The sequence below is a fragment of the Glycine soja genome, chromosome 5 (genome assembly GCF_004193775.1).
Source record: "Glycine soja cultivar W05 chromosome 5, ASM419377v2, whole genome shotgun sequence".
Classification (NCBI taxonomy): domain Eukaryota; kingdom Viridiplantae; phylum Streptophyta; class Magnoliopsida; order Fabales; family Fabaceae; genus Glycine; species Glycine soja.
The window spans coordinates 38,436,949-38,455,158 of record NC_041006.1 but is presented as its reverse complement, the minus strand read 5'-3'; the positions used below and the strand labels follow the sequence as shown (position 1 = coordinate 38,455,158).

General features: G+C 33.7%; 3 protein-coding genes across 5 annotated transcripts; all 3 read right to left on the bottom strand.

Moving 5' to 3' along the window:
• Positions 1–2,994: 2,994 nt before the first annotated feature.
• On the bottom strand, positions 2,995–4,251 carry LOC114413095 (EPIDERMAL PATTERNING FACTOR-like protein 1). The gene is made up of 2 exons (XM_028377295.1): positions 3,614–4,251; positions 2,995–3,489 (listed from the first exon to the last, which is right to left on the bottom strand). The coding sequence occupies exons 1-2, from the start codon at positions 3,740–3,742 to the stop codon at positions 3,235–3,237; spliced, it is 384 nt and encodes a 127-aa protein (XP_028233096.1). The 5' UTR covers positions 3,743–4,251; the 3' UTR covers positions 2,995–3,234.
• A 3,258-nt stretch (positions 4,252–7,509) lies between these two features.
• On the bottom strand, positions 7,510–11,840 carry LOC114413091. Of its 2 annotated transcripts, none has more exons than XM_028377290.1 (4): positions 10,973–11,840; positions 9,073–9,183; positions 8,009–8,146; positions 7,510–7,820 (listed from the first exon to the last, which is right to left on the bottom strand). In XM_028377290.1, exons 1-4 carry the CDS (start codon positions 11,588–11,590, stop codon positions 7,758–7,760), a joined length of 930 nt encoding a protein of 309 aa, XP_028233091.1. In that variant the 5' UTR covers positions 11,591–11,840; the 3' UTR covers positions 7,510–7,757. The 2 variants fall into 2 exon arrangements, with proteins under 2 accessions (XP_028233091.1, XP_028233092.1); XM_028377291.1 differs by having other exon boundaries at positions 8,021–8,146.
• A 906-nt stretch (positions 11,841–12,746) lies between these two features.
• Positions 12,747–17,333, bottom strand: LOC114413094 (polyadenylate-binding protein 2-like). 2 transcript variants are annotated; one of them, XM_028377293.1, is made up of 5 exons: positions 17,036–17,333; positions 16,426–16,496; positions 13,490–13,681; positions 13,241–13,368; positions 12,747–13,155 (listed from the first exon to the last, which is right to left on the bottom strand). In XM_028377293.1, exons 1-5 carry the CDS (start codon positions 17,241–17,243, stop codon positions 13,107–13,109), a joined length of 648 nt encoding a protein of 215 aa, XP_028233094.1. In that variant the 5' UTR covers positions 17,244–17,333; the 3' UTR covers positions 12,747–13,106. The 2 variants fall into 2 exon arrangements, with proteins under 2 accessions (XP_028233094.1, XP_028233095.1); XM_028377294.1 differs by lacking the exons at positions 16,426–16,496; positions 17,036–17,333 and adding an exon at positions 15,295–15,499.
• Positions 17,334–18,210: the final 877 nt, after the last annotated feature.

Genomic DNA, 18,210 nt, shown 5'->3' with positions numbered 1-18,210 from the left:
ATTTGTAATTTTAATTCTTGTAGGCAATTTCAAATGTTGACATGTATACTTCGTTAACATTGATTGATATGTTTCTTTATTAGTTACATGACAAATGTTTTTTTAAAATTATTTCATTATTCATTACCTTAATTTATTAAAAAAATTAAAAGAATACACAATCAAAATTTAAATTTAACCATAGGTACTAAAATAACAAAAAAATTTAAATATAAGTGACAAAATGTCTCAATCAAAAAATGAAGGAACTAAAATCATGAATTTTTAAAAGTGAAGAATGAAATGTTGTAATTAAAAAAATTGAAAAATTAAAAATTGTGAATGTTGAAAATGGGAGACATAAGTTATATTTTAGCCTAAATATAATATTAATAATCAAAATAAAATAAATGATAATAATAAATAAAAATCAATCTATTAATTTTTTTTCTTACTTATCATTTTTTACTCTATTTTTATTTAACCAAATAACCAAACAACCTGTATTTTTTTATCTATTCACTTTTATTCTTTCTATTTTTTTTTTCTCACAACCAAGTTGAAATGGATTGGTACATCAAATACCACAATATTAATGGATACCCAACGTGTCGGTGGATTCAGTCCCGACTATTTGTTGGTAGGTTGATAGCTTAAAAACTCACATGATAAAGCTTTTCTTTGTATGGGTAACATTTATATTATTGTCGGTTTATTTTTTAACTAAATAAAATAAAATTTTCAATTTAATAAAACGTTTTTAATTAACATTTTTAATTATAAAACACATTTTTTATCATTTAATTTTAAAACTTGATAATATAATATGAGAAATTTGATATAAATTGTATCATGTACACTGTCCTCTACTACTGCAAATTTGTTGGACTTGGATGAGACATAATATTTTCATTCAATTAATTAGCCTCTGAAAACCAAATTGCTTGGATAATAACGACTGAGTAATAAAAAATGCACCTTGGACCCATCCTACCCGTTACTCAATACTCATAATTTGTAATGGTTGACCATGTGTATAGAAACCGATTTTGAATTCTCTACCTTGTCCCTCTCTTTTTATTGTTTTCTACGAATATCCTTTCAATGCCATTTCTATTCGAGCATATATCTTCTTCATCAAACCTTAGTGCACTATATCATGGACGACTAGTTTTTTTGCTAAATCTAACTTTCGTTGATTCTCTTGACGAATTATTTTAAGGGGACCTAAATAAATAAGTGATGTTTGACTACTCAAAATCCAAATCACACTTTGTAAAACAATATATTGTTTTTTTAAGCATTAAGTAAAACAATATATTGAAGCAAATTCAAACATAAATTTATAAAACTAAACAAAATATATTGTATTTTGATAATAAATAATTAAACCTTATAGCTAGCATAATATATTTCTAAATTACTAAGCTAATGTATTTTCCTTTTCTTCCTACTAAATTTTTCAATAATTACAGAGACCACATTTTTGCTTACTTTTTAAGTGCAACAGCTGCACTCTTTTCTTCCAGTTTCTTTTTCAAGGTAATAACTTAACTATAGCCTAACAATTCAAGAAGCACTCTCCTCTCATTTCTTTACAGTAACATAGCATCCACTGATTTTCATTTCTTCATAATGGTTGAAACTTGAATCTATGAAACTTTGAAAACTTCCGTAGCTTCTCAGTAAAATTCTGTACTATTAGTGTCACTTTTGCAGTTACTTCATATTTTTTACTAGTATATTTAATATATCATGATGTTGTCTTGAACTAATTCATATCAGCGCCTCAGTCTTATATATAACATTCATATATAATTTTGAGTACAAAGAGGGGATCATGTGTTAAAATAGTAAATACATATAACTAATAAGAAAAAACTTTGGGGGCCACGACTCCCCCGCCAAGTGAAGATCCGAAACTGCTCTTACGCAAGATTTCTAATTCGAAATTTGCAAATGAAAAAAGAAATTGAAAGGAGAGACAAAGATTCATCATCCACAGAAGATGTGAATATTTTGTATTAATAAGATGGTTACTCCAAAAAAAAATCTATAATTTAATCTTTTATAATATTAAAATGAGTTCAATATATTTTATCTTATAAATAAAGAATTCGAGATATGGTTTAGTTAATTTTTTTCATTAGTTGATAATGTAAAATTCTTCAAACTAATTATAAAGTTACTTCTAATTAAGAATGGACTTAGATAAATTCATTTATGTACCAATAAAACTTTGGTCTGGATAGTTGAAAGTTTCATTAAGTATGCTTCTAAGTTCAAATCTCAAGAATAAAAAAATGTGATTAAAATAGAAGAATTCATGCATTATAGATGATCAGTCAAATTTTTTAACAAAAATTAATCATTATTAAAATCGAAAGATATTTCATATCATTAAGATAATTACCCCAAAAAATTAATTTATATTTAAAAATTACTCATTAATTTAAAAATAGTTTGACAATATTAAAAAACAATTTTCAATACAGAAAAATCTTTTGCTCTAATAACACTTAAGAATGAGTAACCAGACAAGGTAGGGGACGGGATCACTCATAGGACCACGAGACACATAAAAACAACGGTGTGAACATGTACCATCTCGCAGGCAATGAAAATCGCAAGTTAGGCGAAGAGGTTATGACTTATGAGACAGATTCGCACTATTATAGGTTCCAAAAACCAAAAACAAAATCAGGGATAAGAAAAGACATTTGCAATGGACAAGACACAACACAACCCCTCTTGCTGTCTGTTCTTGTTTGACATTGTCCCGACCTCTAATCCTTGTGCATCTCATCCGAGGTATATTATGTGTTTAGGTGCTTAGTGGTCTGTCATGATTTTGTGCTTAAAAGACACTTCTAAGAATAAAACCGTGAAGAACCATAATTTTGTGCTTAAAAGATGCCTTCTAAGGATAAAACCGTGAAGGACCATGATTTTTTGCTTAAAAGATACCTTCTAAGGATAAAACTGTAAAGGATCATTGAGTATCAAAACACACAATAACTCAAATGATATGATCCTAACAGACACAAAAGCAGGAACAGGCAACTTTCTCAAAATTAAGATGCAACAGAATAAAGTTGAAATTCATGAGGTCTGTAACAAACTCTGTACAAGTGTATCAAGCTCTAATGTATAGGATCCATGCTGACGTACGCAAATCTGTTACCCTAGCTGACCCCTAAGCCACAAATATTAAAATTTAACCAACAAAAAATAAGAGGGCCGTTTTACAAATTTCTAAGGGTTGAAGAAGTGGTCACCACAATGGCATTTCCACCCCAATGGCTTGTAATTGGAGTACCTGTTGCCTTGGGGAGAAGAAGGGTTAAGAAAACTTGCCATCGCAGCAGTTTTGGTAAGATCTGGAGGATTGGAGTCATGACTTAGCAAAGTTGGCACTTGAACTGCCATGCATGGATGACAATCATTGCACTTGTTGTGACAGCTGGGAGGAATTGAACCTAGCCTGTTTTTCTCCCCAAATAACAGTTCCTGCACATAACAAACAAACCACATTAATTTTGTACATACCCTCCATTATTAGACCATGTACACATACACATACACACTTGAAGCAGTTATAATATAAACAAACATGGCTTAGACTAAAGCTTACCCTTGGAGAAATTGCAGATTGAGGATGATTGGAGGCAGAAACTAGAGATAGAGAGAGCAAATCATGGAGAAGAAGTATGATGAGCAAGGAGGTGGTTGTATAGTAATGATATGAATTAAGTGAAGCCATGAATGCATATGATCATGTCACCACCCCTTGAAGTCATTCCCCATCCAAAAGAGAAAACTAGCTTGGGTGGTAAAATTTAATTTTAGTTAACTGAGATCCGAATGCCAGTCCTCTGAAGAAACTTTATCAGGTTGTGATGTGAAGAAGAACCCAACCAAGAGAGAGAGAGAGAGAGAGAGAGAGAGAGAGAGAGAGAGAGAGAGAAGATCAAAACTCAAAAGGAAGAAGGCTTTTTTACTCTATTATTTTCCAGTGTAGAGTAGTGCTTTTCTTCTCATGGCGTATAGCCTGAAGAAAGAGGAGAAGAGAGGTACATAAATTGGAAGATGTGTTGGCAGCAATAGCAAGCAAGTAGAGAGAGAGAGAGAGAGAGAGAGAGAGTGCAGAGTGTAGCAGAAAAAGTGAAAGGAACGACTCTAGAGGGTTAAGCAAATTGGGAGAATCCACATCAGTATCAAGGGGCCCTCTTGGACAGTGTTCTATTAGTAGTTTGAGGGGCTTGAGACTTTGAGCCTGGTTATTAGAAACTGCGTGGATAACAAATGGCCTTGTCCTTTCTTTGTGCTTAAAAATATCACAGACAAGAGGGGGTAGTTCAAATTGGCATTTATTATGCTAACTAATTTTTGTCTCAGTTCTCAGTTTAGAGATTTATCGGTTTGACTGTCATTGACTTTGATTACTTTACTTGCACCTGATTATGGCGGCTAGTGTAAGTGCTTTGTGTGCCTTGTCTTTGCTAATGCTACAGAAAAATGTGGTGTAAACTAATGAATCATTTGATTCGATCAAATGGAGGATTTTAGATTTTTTGTATGAATTACTGTTACTGACCCCTCAAGTTTGTATACTGTGTAGAGGACATTGAAATTGAATGATTAAGTACTGGTATTTATTGCCTATTTTCTTTCAAATATAACTCCTACAGAAGTGGTCCCATAGTTAATACTCCATGTTAAGTTGATTTGAAGGATACTTGTATTCAACTTAATTTCAAAAAAGTTAATGAGACAAATGATTAGATATTTGGATTCTTTAATCAATACTTAAGATTTGATTTATAACTTGAACATGAAATCGTAACCGAAGATATCATTTTATCTTAAAATAAACTCATCCAATAGAAAATAATTAGTTAGATATTAAATAAGAAGTCTCAATATAATTAAATTAAAAATGATTTAACTTCTTAATCCAAAACGGAATTATATACCTAAGATATACATAATTAATTGTAATCACAATTAGGAAAATGGCGTCGACATTTTTTCTGCTGCAAAAATAATTTTGAGACCAAAATGCCTTAATGCCATATAAAACTGTTGAAATTTCAAGTATATTATTATTTAGTGGCGTGTGGGGATTCATTTAAAAATATATAGAAGTGTAAAACTTTGTTAAAAAGATTTACACAATAAGAATCAATTTGAAAAATTAATGAAATAATAATAACAACAACTGCATTTTTTTTTTCTTGCTTTGATGTTTTTGTGTAACACCATCACTTTTAGTACATTGGTTATTGTTGAAAATTCTCATACATTCAAACACAAATTTTAACAAAAGCTGTTTATGAACTTTCTAAAATTGATCTAGCACACATCAAGAAAGCATTTCACACCGAATGAGTTTTTGGGCATGTGAAACTATTCTCGTTTCAGTTTCCTTTTCGAGGCTTCGGGATTCCTTGCAGTGACTCTACAGCTTTCAATTAGTCAAAGCTGCCATTAGAGTATTGACATTGCATGAGAGGGATTGTGACTGTGTGAGTGACCAGACCTAGCTACGCATCTTTTTTGCCACTGAGAGGACGAAAAAGATGTGTCTGCGAAGATGAAAATCTTTCCATTTTGTACAGCCTTTACCCATTCTTCTAAAAACTCCACCAGTCACAAATGATGTGCTCAGCAATCTTTTCTTTGCTCCATTGCTTTTTAATCGATGATTCAATTATTTTTACCATTAGCGGAGAAAAAAGGTCGCGCGAAAGACAAGGACACTCAGCTTGCTTCTCTTACATCTATTTTAATGTACCTTCCAAATCCAAATCCTTGCTTGCTCTCAATACTGAATATGCATTTTATTATTATTTTGAAAACAAAAGTACTACTATGGCTCGGGCTTCACACACATTCACATGCAATCCCGGATTTAGCGGCGTTGATAGTTTCGACAATTGTGACCACAAACAAGGAAGCTAATAATTGTAGCCAATCTAAGCCCGTTTAGACAAGTTTAACCTCCCCTCTTACAAAAGGAAAACTAATGTTAACGTCGTCGTTGCTTTAGACAAGTTTCTAAATAAGATCTTAAAGACTTAGACTTAAGTTTTAAAATTTTAAAAGATTAATAAATTGTCACCGATATCATATTATCTTTTTTTATTTTTCACTCACCGGGTCATAGTATATCTTAAGTTTCACCAAATACTTACAAAAATATTTATATATTATTTACCAATAAGATTCTCACATTATTAGCAGAATTTGAACTTGTATTTTTGTGGAATATGAATTTGATTTTTACCAACTAGATCAGTTTTTGTTGGCCGAAATCACATTATAATTTATTTAAAATTTTAAATAAGGCTTTATAATCTAATAATGATTAACTAGGCTTCGACATTATATGCAATTAACCTCTGTTGGTGTAAAGTTGTTTGCAATCAATGTTTTTTAGTTTAAGTTCTTGAGCATACAATTACCTTAAATATTTAGAGTTAAAAATCTACTTAGAAAGAGAATAAAAATGTAAAACCTAATGGAGATTAACCCAAAATTAAATCAGCCGTGTGAAACGTGAGAGCATACATCTACAAAGAAGCACGGACGGGATTGTGCTACACCATGTCCCCGTAAATAACTTTGAAACCTAAAACATTCTCTGTCGACTGAGCTTGTCTAGAATGAATTTTAGAACATCTATACCAAATTCTATTTGTTCTTTGAAGGGAGTGCATAAGAGCTTTAACTTTAGCGGGGAAGCTGGTTTAGTGAGGATATTCTAGGCAAGATCGATCTACGTTTTACTTAATTTTGCAGTAGATATATTTTATATGAATTCCATTTTACCAAGTCAAGTAAGCACATCGGTTGAAACTATTTCTAAAAGTTAACAAAAAATAATTATTTCTCCAAAAGATGCACTACATGTAAGAGCGTGTTGGAAAAAACGTTTTGCCAACGTTCCATTAAATGTAAACCAGAGAATCACTCCCCACTAAAATCCTCTTGAAACCTCTAGAGTCTAGACTCTAGATAGTGTGAGCTGTAGTCCCTTTCCCTTGTGAATACCCCAAAGGTCCGCGTTTATGACGGTACATGATCCCAAAGATGACGTGAGGCCTACTATAAAATGGCAAAGGTGATCTCTTAGGAAGCAACCTGCAACAGCCTTAGTTTGCAAATTCAAAGCCCCATCAGAGCTGAGTTTCACAAATTCTTCATGAGGGATGCCAATTTGAACATAGCAGAGAAATAAACTGGTTTAATTTAATCCAGAGTTTATGGACAACTTTCCGGATAGGAACAATTGGTTTAGCAGTCGAAGGGCCCGAAAGGCTGGGCAGAAACCATTCGTTGAAATGATGATTATAGAAACATATTGCGAGGGATAAAAAGGTCTTTCTACCATAAAATCTTAAAAAGAACCATAATTTTAAGGGTTTTTTTTCGCTGTCAACAGTAGAGTTCAATGTATAGGAGCCTCGAATAGATTTTACTTTGGGTAATTACCTTGAAAGGATATGAATCCTTTACGACACGGCCTTAACCAATCAACATTTTCAATATTAATCAATGAATGTTGAAGGTTCATTTTAATTATGATACAGAAACATGCAGGGCAGGGAGAAAAATGTGATACCGAGCCTTTATAACTACCAACATAAGCATGTAGAAAGAAAATTGATGGAGAACAGCTTATAAACTTGAATACAAAATACATGCACAACCCAACAGATACGTTCCTGAACTTTCACCCTATAACTGGACAGAGTTCAACAAATGCCCCCACATTAGTTTGTCTTGACTGTCGTGTAATCTCTTCTCACCTGTATCCACAGCAAATTTGAGGTACTCTGGAAAAACGAGTAATCATTATTTATGTGCTGATAAAATTCTGGTAATTTTGATTTTATGTAACAATTTGATGATTCAGTGTACACGGCAAAAACAAAAAAAATCAAAAAATATTGCTCCACGATTTGCCACTTTGAAATTTCAGGAATTTCCCCTTATTTTAACCCAATCTTCATATTTGGTGCACCTCCTGTTTTACCTCATCCTCGGCTGAATTAGACATTTCTAATGTATCATGTCGTTCACTGGTTTCGTGCTTGCTTTCCCATAGCTTACTAGCCTTCCCAATTGCAAGAATCAGATCAAGTTGTTTTCGCTGTTGTTCCTACATGAACGCTCAGACACAACCAATACAATTCAAACTCAACGACAAAAAAAATGAGGATACTTCCGAAAGTAAAGCGGTCAAGAAATTTTTTACTAAGCCATATGCGGTCAAACTGGATCCATGGTCAATATATAACTTTTTACATTACCAGAAAATTAAAAAAGATATTATATCTGAATGCAGTGAAAGATTTAGTAGTTTGTGTTTTAGCATGGTCGGGAGGAGAGGGGTGGGGATTGCTAAAATACATCCACTTGTTTTACACCCAAGAATCAATTTCCCACACTGCACATGTTCCAAGTACAAAATTTGTGACAGTAATTTTTTTATCTTAATCCTCTAGTTCATCAGAAGAAAGGGACTCTCACTAATCTGAAATTCGGTCAAGAGGTAAGTAAAGCCCAACCAAGAATTGTTTCCGCCAAGAATCAAACTTGAGTATTACCTAAACGATTTAACCTTAACTTCAACACATTCATCACTTATGCCCAATTACTTGGTTGTGATAGAGTAATTTGAATACATATCCCAATTATGTTGAATATGTTAATGCCCATAATTCTACCACCCAACTTTAAAACAAACAAGCCAATAGTTTGCTAACATAAACCCACATCTAAAAAATAGAGAGGTGAATATAAATTATAGGTTTAAATACATTTTTTGTCCCTATAGTCTACTCAAATTTGGTTTTGGACCTTTTGGCCCCTATGTTTTATAAGTTCGGTTTTTGGTCCCTTTTATGTTTTAGTTCCTGCCTGCTATCAGCGATACGCCACTTACCCTTCAAGAGATAGCCTACACTATAGAGACCAAAAACATTTTTAAATTAAATTATATGATACAATTACATGCACATTTGATTTGGAAATTGTGTCTGCACTGTCAGGCAGAGTTTAAATAACATGGGAGGGGAGGATTACCTGCATTGCTAGTAAAACCTGTTGAATTTCACCAAGTTCCTTCTCCAAAATGTCTGATTGCACTGCTAATGCTCTAGCAGCCTCAGAATTCTTCTGGGCCAAAGCTGCAGTCTTCAAGAAATGAACAAATAATTAGATATCTTTTCCAGTCAGATTTTTCAATATATTAAACCTCAACCATTCATTCAACATGTTACCAAGGGTAGGCTAATAAACATTTAGTGTACATTTTCTTAATTTTTACAAACAAAAAAAAAAAACATTGGGAATTTCCTTGTACTAGCAATTGAAATAACATGAAATTCAGTACATGCTGCACCATAGACATGAGTTTAATCAATACCTGTGGCACGGGTATGGCCATATGGGTATGTCATGTGTATTGTATCCAACATGATATAAAATGGCAATGCAGAATTTAAATGTGTGTGTGTGTGTGTACAAAAAGATACAAAAAATAAATATTTAAAAAAATATGAATGAAGTTAATATAGAATATTTTACAATATATTTCATTTAGAAGTACCAAAGACAAACAATTGGGTTTAAGCGTCCACTGATTAGCTTCTTAAAAAAAATGCGATCACTGACTATTAGCAGCTTAGGGTTTTGTAAACAAACAAAAAGTGATCAGGTGTCCAAACATAATTTCAATATCGATGAAAATATCACCAAAGATGGGTATTGAACCATGTATTGATGAAAATGTTGAAGATGGAGACTTCTATGGGGAGGACAATGAAGAACTGATACATGAGTAATGGCAACTAGCAAGGGCAGCTGGTGTTAAATAAGCAAGTAAAAATACCTGAAATCCGAGCCAAATGGCTAACACAGCTTAATAAGGAGCAAAAGGATACCAAAGAGATGGAGCTTGATTTGGATGACACATAAAATGATGTTTAAGAAAGACCAAAATCTAATGAAGGAGATGAAAGTTCAAGTATTTAAAATGATTCCTGATAGATATAAACCCATTTATAGGGCTTCCACCTAATAGCTTAAGCTTTTGGGAGAAGTTTTAGTATTTAAAGTGATTCTAAGGTATCTATAACCAAATGTGTGTCTGGTTGCACTTCCGCAGCGCACATATTGACAGATTTCCACATCCAATCCATAAAATTGATGCAAAAGCTAGTATAATTTGGTTCAACAGGATGCACATCAATCTTCCCTAATCCTTGATGTGCAATCAAGTAATTAGGATTGCACTCTAAACGAAGTTAAATTCAATGCAAGATAATAGAAGCCTGTCCATAGGACATACTACAAGCTCAAAGGGCTCTAGGCTAAGCAAGTGAGCAAGATATAAAAACCAGTCACGGGCTTCTACCTAACAGCTTAAGTTTTTAAGAAAGCTGATCCTTGACTACAGTTATGGAACTGAATCCAGTGATGGTTCCACGAATCTATTTTTCTTATAAGGACTTTGGGCAGAAAATATAGGTTATTTATGTCTTTTTGTTACGAATTATAATTTGAAGAGCTGCCAAATTTGGTCATGAATCATAATCTTCAGGGTTTGTCAGCAACTTATTATTGTTAAAATAATAAAGCTATTTTATTATCAGCCTTAGGCTTGCTCTCACTACTACTTGACCTGAGTACTAGTATCATCAAACAAACTCACTTCATATCACACTAAAACCATACACTCAACCTAATTATCAGTATCATCAAACAAACTCACACCATACTACCCCACACTTTCAGAAGCGCAGTTCTCATTACTTTATAAGTTTTTAACCATTGGAAGTTGCCAATCATGCATTACATATATGGTCCTCACTATGCTCGGCGAATGAAATCCCAACAAACTCAGTCACCAACCACATTGCACACACGAACACGTGCGAAAGCAGAATCACAAAACTAGTAAAGCAAAATGAGAGGTAGTTACCTCAGCGATGGGATCCTTCAATGCCTTCCTTGTAACCCTAAACCTAACCCCCAATTTCTCGAGCTGTCTCGACAAAACCCTAACAACCGTCGCGGAACTCCTCATATCCTCCTCCAACTTCTCAATCCTCTCCAACAAGTTCACCTCCAACCCGCCCTTCCCAGTCTCCACACACGCGCGCCTCCACTGCCGCCTCCGAATCCACGCGCCGACTAGAACCCCGACCACAAGCAACGCACCGCCGAACGGAGCAGCTCTGGTACCGATCCCCACGAGGAGCTCGTTCTTGGAACCCGCGACCACGGCGGCAGCAGCGGACGCTACGGCGGAAGAGAGCAGGCACGAGAACTCGAGCAGCGAAAGGAGAGAGTCGAAATTGGAAACGCCGGCGACGGCGACATGTTCGGATCGGAGGCAAAATGAGTCGGCGCGGACGGTGAGGGAATTGAAGCGTTGAGCAGTGAGGTTAAGGTTTTGCGTTGTGAGGTGGAGAGGACGCGAGGTTACGATGGAGAAAGAGAGAGACAGGTTGCAGTTTCTATTTGTGGTGCAGAGTGAATGGGTTGAGGTTGAAGAAAACGAATGAGGGAAGGGGTGGTGGTAACACGTGAGTAGCATTGTTTGTTGCAAGTGACGAATTGCGTTAGTGAGTATGGAGTAGAAGAAGCAACACTGATTGGAGTATGAGTATGGTTATAGAAGACATATCATATCATGGTAGGTTTCTGAGCTGAACTTCGGTGACGATAGCTTCGAGGGGTCGAGTATATGCAATGCAGCGCTCCCATACCACCACTGGCACTGAGTTGCCGAACTAGGACTTCATCATCTTGACCACATTTTTCTTTCTTTCAAGAGCATTTAGGAAATGTGATCTTTTATACCCTTTTTGCTTATTCAAGTATTTTCTTTAATTGGTTTTCATATTGAAACTGTTTTTTTTAATGTTTTACATATATATATAGAATTAGGAATGAAAACATGAATATTTCATACTTAGCAAGATAATACAGAAGAAAAAATGGAATCATTTTATTGTTAAATTTTCACACTTATCATGTATATTAAATAGTTTCCTTTAATTTTTTCTTTAATTGTTAGATTTGAGACTTTTTTTAATGACTTTAATATAGTTTGAAATCAACATAAATTGCAAATAATCCCTTGATGCTGCAACTATTTCGGTTTTATACATAAGTACTTTATAAGCTATAACATCCCCTTAAGTATTGGATATTGAGATAGCCAGTTAAAAAATTGTGATAATTTTTAAGCATGAGAACTTACTCAACTCATTTTTAGCACCACACATGTAACAAAACTTACAAAATTTAACGTGCTTTATTTTAATTTTTAACCAAAAAAGTCAACTCAAATCTTTCTTTTCTTCTCAGTCTCGCCTGAATAAAACAAATCATTTCCTGTCACTTTTCTTAAATATTTGGACATAGACAGATTGCTAAATCACAAAACTCAATTATAAGCCAGCCTAGAATTAGAGCTTCAAAACACTATAAAAATGTTTCCTCAGTCTCCTTCTTTATTGTATAAACTGTTTGTATTTAAGAGGAATGCTAGGGTCAAACTCTCACACTCTTTTAAACACACTCCACACTCCACCTTACTGTTCCCTAGCATAGGACCAGTAATTATGGTTAAATTTTATAAAACCAGTTAATATGAACACACCCTACTATAAAGGGAGGTGGGGGGGGGGGGGGGGGGGGGGGGGCGCAAGATAGAAATTGTCTTACGACCAATATGCCAAAAATCATTAACCCAAAATGCTCCGGTAAAACGCCATTCATATTTCAATCTCTAATTTGATCAAATTTTGGTTTGGTACCACCGGACACAGGAGGAGGCCTGATGAGTTTACCAAAGGGTACATCTTTGGTGAGTATAGACTATAGACTGAAAAGTCACTAACATAATATTCAATGGCAATTGTAAACCATCTTCCAAGAACTACGCAAGAAAAATGTAAGCTCAAGAGCATCCTAAGACAAATTCACAGTAATATTCTCAATCAGAGTATATAATACTGAATGAAGATAGTGTCAATGCCCAAATCAAAAAACTTCTGCTCCAGGATGCACCATCTTCCCAATATAACACTTTCCGTATGAAACTTCTAGTGGTACGGCATGTAACGATTTGGCCTTCGAAACCTAGGAACCTTCCTGCAGGATATTTAATGGAAAATGAACGAAAATTCAAAACAACAGAGGGAATAACATGCAAATTTAAATGAGTCACGCAACATACCCGTATCCATAAGGGGAGTAAAAGTAAGGAGGAGTATATGGCCTCCTGAAGCCATATGCCATGTAAGGATTAAAGCGCCTAGGACGATATTGTTTCATTCCAGGAACATTGGTCCTCTTAGGCAAAACCTGGAAAGTATCCAAATGATTAAATACTACTATTTTAAAAGAATGATTTCTTGGCTGATTGAAACAACAGCAATTGAAACCAACAGTAATTCAAATAACAACACAATTGAAACAATGTTACCTTCAATTGACGGCCATGCAATTCAGATTCATTTAACAGGAGAGCCTCTTGAACAGCCTCAGCTTCAACAAATTCCACATAAGCAAAACCTTTAGGCTGGCCAAACTTGTCAGTCAGGATAGTGACCCTGTTTACAGTACCACAGGACTGAAAGTGTTGCTGCACTTCTTCTGGTGTGCATGCATAATCAACCTGTAAAACACAAATCAATTTCAAGGGGTTTTGACGCCAATAATATCATGTTAATCCAAAAGGGGCTTAAACCTGATTCAGTTATCATAAGAAATTAGATTCCAAAATTACAGATTGCATATAAACAATAATATTGTTAGTAAAAATTTATAATGTTACATAAATATCTTTACTTACAACCACTCCTCATTGAATTCTCCATTAATATGATGGGGAATTCAATAAATTGCTCAGGACAATTCATATGAGAAACTCCACAGCATAGTTCCTCTTATGCTTCAATTCTATCTTTAGATTATTACTTCTCTTTTTGGTGAAATCTTTTTACATTATTACTTGTCTCTAAGAAAGGAACACAATAAAAGCATAAAAACTCAGGACAGACCTCCGAAAACATAAGAACATAACCATTCTACCCTAAAAATCAACCTGACTCAGTTTATTTTATTTTTTTAAAGGATGACAGGCCACGCTTAGATCTCAAACATTAGTGCAACTCATCACCAGAAATATGCATTTTCCCAACTCCCCAAACAACAGAAGAAGTCCACCAATTCTTACTCCATAAACACTTCCAAACTGACTCATTCTATTTTAAAAAAGAAGTATGCCGGCCACCTTAGATCTCAAACATTGATGAACAATTATTATTTCTAAATAAAACATCAACAGATATGCGCATTTTCCCAACTCAATCATGAGAAGAATTTCAACATTTCTAATTCCATGAACTTCCAACTCCAACCAAGATGGAATCCCAAACACAAAACCTAACCAAGCTATGCACCCTCCTCTAGATAAAACTCTTGCCTTCTGCTCCTTAGTTTCATCCTCCTCATAGCAATTTACAATAGCATCAACTTTTTCTGGTCTACAAGCAGTGGCAGATGCACTCACAGCATTATGGGGGCAATTGCCCCCACAAGCAATTTTTTTTACTTAAACATTTTTAATAAAAAAAATTGCCCCCACAAAAAAAGATAGTGATGCCCCCATAAGACAATTGTTTTTTAAAATGAAGGTAAAAAGTTATAAGAGATAATAGAGAAAATACATTGATATGTGTAGAAAGGTAGTTGTAATGTATAGAAACATAGATATTTTAGATTTTTTTGTCATGAAATTATGTACTTTGTAAGAACTTATATAATATTTTAAAAATATTATGGACTACTTTTTTGTCCCCACTAAACAAATTTTCTGGATCCGGCACTGTCTACAAGTTACCCCCAAGAATGAGCAAGTAATGCATCACCAGTAAAGGATGACCAAGCAAAGCTTTAACATATTAAGTCAGAATTCTAATTCATTCTGTATAAATTGCACTAATCGAATTTTGTAAGAAGTGATAGAAGACGAGTAAAGGGAAAACAGAATGCAAAATAATCATTCACTTGCAACTTAATGTTTGTCTTGAAATGAGAGAGAAAAAGCCTCAAATATCAGGTAGTTTAATTCACAGATGAAAAACAATTACGAGATAAAAGGCCAGTAGGGAAGCAGCAGCTGGATACCCATTGGCACATTGGCCAAATGACACAACAAAGGCACCACAGACCTCACTGCAGTCAACAATAGGGCTCTATGACTAGGATTGCATGCCCAACACTTACAGAATGTTCTTCCAAAAGAACCACAAGCTGTCTCCTCCGGGAGTGCAGTTGATGCATCTTTAACACATTCTACTCCAGCTGTACCAGTTTGAGCCATCCATGAAATGCTACTCAGTCTCCTCAACATATTCCTTATTTTTTCTTTCTCTTCCTCTTCTATTTCTCATTTCTTTCTTTTTTTTTCTCAATTTGATCTATTTTTCTTCTGTATAATGTTTTTTTCTTTTCTTTCCTTTTTTCTTTTCATAAACTTAGTTTTTTCTCCTCAATCTTTTTGTCTTTGTTTTCCTTCATGTGATATCTTAATAAATTTCATAAGCACAATATACTTTCTTTTTTTCTCTCTAGTACAACCCTAAGAAACACCAATTACATTGTCCCACACACAAAATACAATGTAAGCATCCCAGATTCCCAGCGCTAATTATAGAACCTGAGTAATAAGAATGACCCTGCGATCATAGTCAGACAAAAGTCAAACCTTATCTCTGAAGTTTAACAGTATTCATTCCAAAACAAAACAAAAAGCACCATCAAATATATCATAGTAAAATAATACAATGAAAAGAAGCGTCTAGAATTCAGTTCAAGACCCATTCAACTAAAGTTTCTATTGACACAACTAATAGAATTACAGAATGCTTCAAAACCAGGCAAAATTAACAGATGATGGAGATATTAATTGAATAGATAACCTAATTTGGGACAAGTCTGTTATCCCTGGTGATAAACAAGGGCAATAAATTTCAGACCAATCCATACTCAGTTAGGTGGTTTAATAGCCAATTTGTAAGTTATCGGTTGAAAGATTGGACCAAACTATTTGGCAGATCAGTTATTGGTTCAACCAATCAAACCAGAAGGTCTGTTTCGATTCACATTCACGCAATATGGGCTAAATAAGACTTCTAAATAAATACTAAATATAGTTCATAATAACCAAATCATGCCTAGTCATTTAAGTTGATTAGGAAAAGACAAAAGGATTTTGCATCCAACTAAAAAAGAGTAGTAGGATGCAAACTTATGCATAAATAAGGTAGAGAAGGGAAACCATGATTCAAATTGAAAAACTAATGATGATGATGATAAAAAAAAGAAAAAAAGAAAACAGGATAGGATGATTCATACATTGCCAACAAAAACAGACCGAGAATCTGCCTCCTCCTTGTTTGCCTGAGAAGCAGCTGAATTAGCAGGATCTGCAAAACAGATTCAATCTAGAAGTTGAAAAATAATAATGATCCAACTCTATTTAGATAGTAGTCACATGATTTGGTAAAATTAATAGACCTCGCAAAAGCATACTTCAGCAAAAAAACATTTTATTTTACATCATGTTTTGCCAAGATTTTAACCATAGTCAAGGAATGTAAATAGAAAAATATTTCAAATGAAGTACCTTGATGAGAAACTAAGAACTAATCAAAATTATCAATTTCAAATAGTGATATGCAGGACAAACCCAAAAATGCTACAACGATATAGCACATAGCAGGAGAACTGCTATTGTCCGCAATTTCCCGCAGAAACATGAGTTTAAAGAGATTTTTAGTCAAGCTCTGGCGTGTTTTAGGTTTTATCAATAATCACAAAAGATGAGTTTAAAGTGGCTGTTATTCGAGACCTGGTGAGCTAAGGTTTTATCAACTGTCATAAAATATGATTAAGCTTCTGAATAGCGATTGACCGAACGAGTATAAGATAAAGTTGACGAATTAAAATGAGGATAATGAAAAACCTTGAACGCTGCCAATCTCCTTATCGACCTTGGCTTGCATCTCGCGAAGCGCTGCGGCTTCCTCTTCCATTTCCTTCAATCGGCGCTTCATCTCGTCGAGCTCCTTGACGGCGGCGTCATCGTCGGCGGCGGACATGTCAATGTCTCCTTCCATCTCTCCCTCGTCAGGGATCTCTCCTCCGTACACCTCGTGCTCTTCCTCTTCCATCTTCCGATTCTACGCAATCTGCCCTACACTCCCTACCAACCCAATTGCAATGTAAATTAGGGTTCTTGTTTTTTATTTATTTGGGGAATTACAATGTGGTGTTCCAATTCGGTGGAGTTTAGACTTTAGAATTTAGAGTTTTACTTTTACTACAGGATCATTTTTAGCATTTGCGTTAAATATTTGTTTTTATATAATTTTTTATCAATTTTGTTTTTATATATTATTTTATAATAAATATTATATTATTACATTATAATTAAATTTTATAATAAATAAACATTTTTAGTATATAAATTGTATTTTAAGGATATAACGAAAAAATTAGTTTGTGAAATAAAAGTTAATTTTGATTATTGAAAACTAATTTACAGATAAAACTAAAAGATGTATATTAAAAAATAAATATTTATTGTCAGTTTTATAATTTACTTTATTTGTAAATATTTATTTTCTAAATGTAATTCTCAATTAACTGTCAGATTTATAATTTAGGTCCAAATTCAAAAGGTGAATAAAATGAACTTGAGAGAATATAAGACACTTCATAATAAACAAAAATGTTATATGTATAGAGAATTTTGGATTTTATTATTTTTAAATTCTTGATTTAAAAATATTTTCAGTTTAATTAATTTCTTTAAATGCATATTATTTTATTTATTTGAATTGACTCGTCCCTCCTTATAATTTATGTCCAAATTAAGAAAAAAAAGACAATCAAATGAACTTCAAGATTTTGTAATAATGTTTATAAATAAATATAAATAATATAGACTTTTTTTACTAAAAGTGTTTTAGCGGGAGATTTGGATCTAATTAATTCTAACTTTTGTATTTGGAAATAATTTAGTTAACTTATTTCTACAATTCTTTAATTTTGTTATTTTATTTGAAGTTACTTGTCTTAATCATCCTAGTTGACCAAGTGAATCTAATAAGTCTTATAAATTCTTTAATTCTTGTT

What these genes read in the sequence shown, in the direction of transcription:
- LOC114413094 (XM_028377293.1), bottom strand. Translation starts at nt 17,243, where the DNA reads ATGGAAGAGGAAGAGCACGAGGTGTACGGAGGAGAGATCCCTGACGAG. An exon ending in GGAGATTGGCAGCGTTCAAG is followed by an intron (nt 16,497 to 17,035) that starts GTTTTTCATTAT and finishes TCTGTTTTGCAG; the next exon opens with ATCCTGCTAATTCAGCTGCT. An exon ending in GGTCTGTTTTTGTTGGCAAT is followed by an intron (nt 13,682 to 16,425) that starts GTATGAATCATC and finishes TGTGTTTTACAG; the next exon opens with GTTGATTATGCATGCACACC.
- LOC114413095 (XM_028377295.1), bottom strand. Translation starts at nt 3,742, where the DNA reads ATGGCTTCACTTAATTCATATCATTACTATACAACCACCTCCTTGCTC. An exon ending in AATCTGCAATTTCTCCAAGG is followed by an intron (nt 3,490 to 3,613) that starts GTAAGCTTTAGT and finishes TGTTATGTGCAG; the next exon opens with GAACTGTTATTTGGGGAGAA.
- LOC114413091 (XM_028377290.1), bottom strand. Translation starts at nt 11,590, where the DNA reads ATGCTACTCACGTGTTACCACCACCCCTTCCCTCATTCGTTTTCTTCA. An exon ending in TGAAGGATCCCATCGCTGAG is followed by an intron (nt 9,184 to 10,972) that starts GTAACTACCTCT and finishes CATTTCTTGAAG; the next exon opens with ACTGCAGCTTTGGCCCAGAA. An exon ending in AGGTTTTACTAGCAATGCAG is followed by an intron (nt 8,147 to 9,072) that starts GTAATCCTCCCC and finishes GCGTTCATGTAG; the next exon opens with GAACAACAGCGAAAACAACT.